We start from the raw sequence: 2783 nt of genomic DNA, 5'->3' as shown, positions 1-2783 counted from the left end.
ATATATATATATATATATATATATATATATATATATATATATATATATATATATATATATATATATATATATATATATATAGGGGATGAATATGTGAGCACTGATATTTACACGTTTCCGTATGTGTACTACTTGAATGCTGCTCTTGGCTTTGGTGATAGTTGTCCCCGATGAATGTCAGACTCTTTGCGGCGGAATGTATGCATATCCACATGTACTGTGGATATAGTACATGCATTTTTTTACTCTGCAGATCGAGGGGAGCTGCGCCATCAATTTGTAGCGTGTTGGGGCAAAAGTTGACTACTTGTGCGCAAGAATAATGTTCACATGCACACGCATCGAAGATGCGTGACTCTTTTCTCTTCATGTGCGTGTCCGTATTTTCATAGCTGGATCTCTTATCTTAACACCGTCTGAAGTGTATTCCCCGATTCAGCTTCAGCTCATACTCGCCGTTATCTTTCTCTTCTCAGAAATTGATGACTGATATCGCAACTAACAAAAATGGCTGGACTACCGATGATTACCCTCTGCTTGAAATTGTCGTTCGGATGCTGTGGTGAGTGGACGGGTGGGTCATTATAATACGCTCCTATAAACCACAAGATTTGAGCTAGGTATCAGATACAAGACCTTAGATGGATAGCAGACATACAGACAACCCACAACCACCATGAATATACTACTATTATCTGCTATTCACAGTAGCGAATGCCTGTCACAAAGCACCAATTCATGGCGGTTGCGCAACGGTATATTTTATAATCTATATAAGTTTCCTATTTTAAATATTTTTTTGATTTTTCACTTGCACATTGCCCCTTGTTGCTTTCTCGTATTATTGTTTTCTCATTTAATAATGTCCATGTTTTTTACTTTTTTTTTTTCTTCTTTTCCCTTTTAAATATCACGTGTGCCGTGTCTCTTTTAATTCTCTAATTTACTTTTTTTTTTCGTCTCGGACATGCATAGAGTCATTTACAAGTTTTACATTCCCTTGTCCACATTACACGTATGCAATGACTAATTTTTCACACATATCTAATTTCTCTTTACTTTTCCCTTTCTTATTCCACACATGTGCATTTTCTCCTACAATTTCTTTCTCGTTTCCCCAACTTTTATTTCATTTTTTCACTCATGTATAGTAAGAGCGACGAAGCGTTGATTGCAGACGTTGTGTCGCTGATGTGGGATATGATTGTCAGTCCAGACGCTGCCATTCGTGCCACGTCTCCCTACGTATGTTGTAGCAAAGTGTGCGAGTACATCGTCCACTACGCTATGAACACACCTGTCTTTGTATTCTGTGAACTGCTATACACGATCAGCTGTGGAAGACGTGGCCGGTTTCCCGATTCCTATGATTTGTTGATGAATGCCCCAGTTTCCCTAGATACAAATTGCATGCAAACATATGAGTATCCGTGCTTATCGATCTACATGTACCTGCATCAGTACTTTAGAGTGCAAGGCGCAGCTGTGCAGTGTGTGCGTGTTCTTCCATATTGTCAGTGTATGGGCTATGAGAAGTGTGCGCTATCCCTCAGGTATGGAATGGGACATGCCATAGCCACTTTGGAACTGACCATATGTATAATGGGTCACTAGTAAGTACTTTATGCATCGTCCACGCTTACGTTGGGGCATCCGCTGCAGTATATGTCAGTGGCGTTCTTCTTGGCGGCTGCGTCTAGTATATCATCTTGTAAAGCCACACTAAACATGCTGACCTATTTCTCATAAATCAACTAACACACACATGTATCACTCCCCACACATTCCGATTTCTGATTAAATTGACTTTTGGGCTACTGTATCTGCCATGTGGGCGCAGTTGGTGCAAGGACTGTTGTTGTGCTGCGATGTCGTCACCCTGCGCGATCGTGTACTGCCTGCAGTCATAACTCTCAGCAGTGACGAGAACATGTAAGTTGTCACTACATTTAATTTGTACTATCATTCAAGGGAAGGCGCCAAGTCAGTGGCATAAATGCAGCTTGTACAAATACAAAAGATACAGGGGCTCATCTGATTCGCAATTATATCATTGCAAATTGATGCTGGTTCTGCCCTTACTTTCACCATTTCAAGCTCTACTTTTCCTAAACTCACATGTGGTAGATCTTGTACACTTGTATATTGCCTTCAGTGTAATAACATACGAGACTTTGCCAATTGCGATACTGTGTTCATCACGTATACTATATGTTTCTAATTTCTTTAATGACACCTTTCTGTGTCATTGTATGCAGGGATGTGAGGGTGTCCACTATTCCAGTCTTTGGACACATACTCGAGTCAGTCAACGATAAAGGAGTATGTTCAGAGTGGGATCATGGTTTGCATAGTGATATCTGGCGTGTCGAATACATCACTCCTAACCGTATATTTCTTTTTCTGTCAAATCCCAATTTTTCTGTACTTGACATGTTTTAAATGAATGTCGGTCCTGTGTAGTAGTACAACGTCGTGTACATGCTAGTGGCTGCCTAATGTAACGACAATATCTTCATATGCTTCACCTTTCCATAGAAATGTATATCTCTTACGTAGGCACAATAATTGATCTCAATTATATCTTTGTACTCTATACTATATTCTTGGCAGGTACAAGACAAAATCAAGATGCAGCTACAGTCTCTTTTGGAAACTGACGACGTTAATGCCCTCCTACTGATGTTCGAGGTCTTGTCCATGTTAGCAAACATCATGCCAACCATCGAGACAAGTTTTCGGGACGATTGTAAGCGAGTGTTCAGTAGTAGGTGTACTATATA

The 2783-nt window shown here is 40.0% G+C and overlaps 1 protein-coding gene across 1 annotated transcript in view; it reads left to right on the top strand.

Annotated features, from left to right (window-relative positions):
* The window catches only part of SARC_06438 (hypothetical protein), a gene marked incomplete at its 5' end in the record, with an annotated part of 5117 nt that overhangs the window by 586 nt on the left and 1748 nt on the right, over positions 1-2783 (top strand). Inside the window, 5 exons of the mRNA XM_014299653.1 lie at positions 477-562; positions 1152-1245; positions 1841-1932; positions 2259-2322; positions 2614-2767. Of these exons, the coding sequence (XP_014155128.1) occupies positions 477-562; positions 1152-1245; positions 1841-1932; positions 2259-2322; positions 2614-2767 (490 nt within the window). The remainder of the gene's footprint in view (positions 1-476; positions 563-1151; positions 1246-1840; positions 1933-2258; positions 2323-2613; positions 2768-2783) is intronic.

Source organism: Sphaeroforma arctica (assembly GCF_001186125.1).
Source record: "Sphaeroforma arctica JP610 unplaced genomic scaffold supercont1.459, whole genome shotgun sequence".
NCBI classification, from domain to species: domain Eukaryota; class Ichthyosporea; order Ichthyophonida; genus Sphaeroforma; species Sphaeroforma arctica.
The sequence above is the reverse complement of the archived record's forward strand: the minus strand, read 5'-3'. Positions and strand labels throughout refer to the sequence as shown.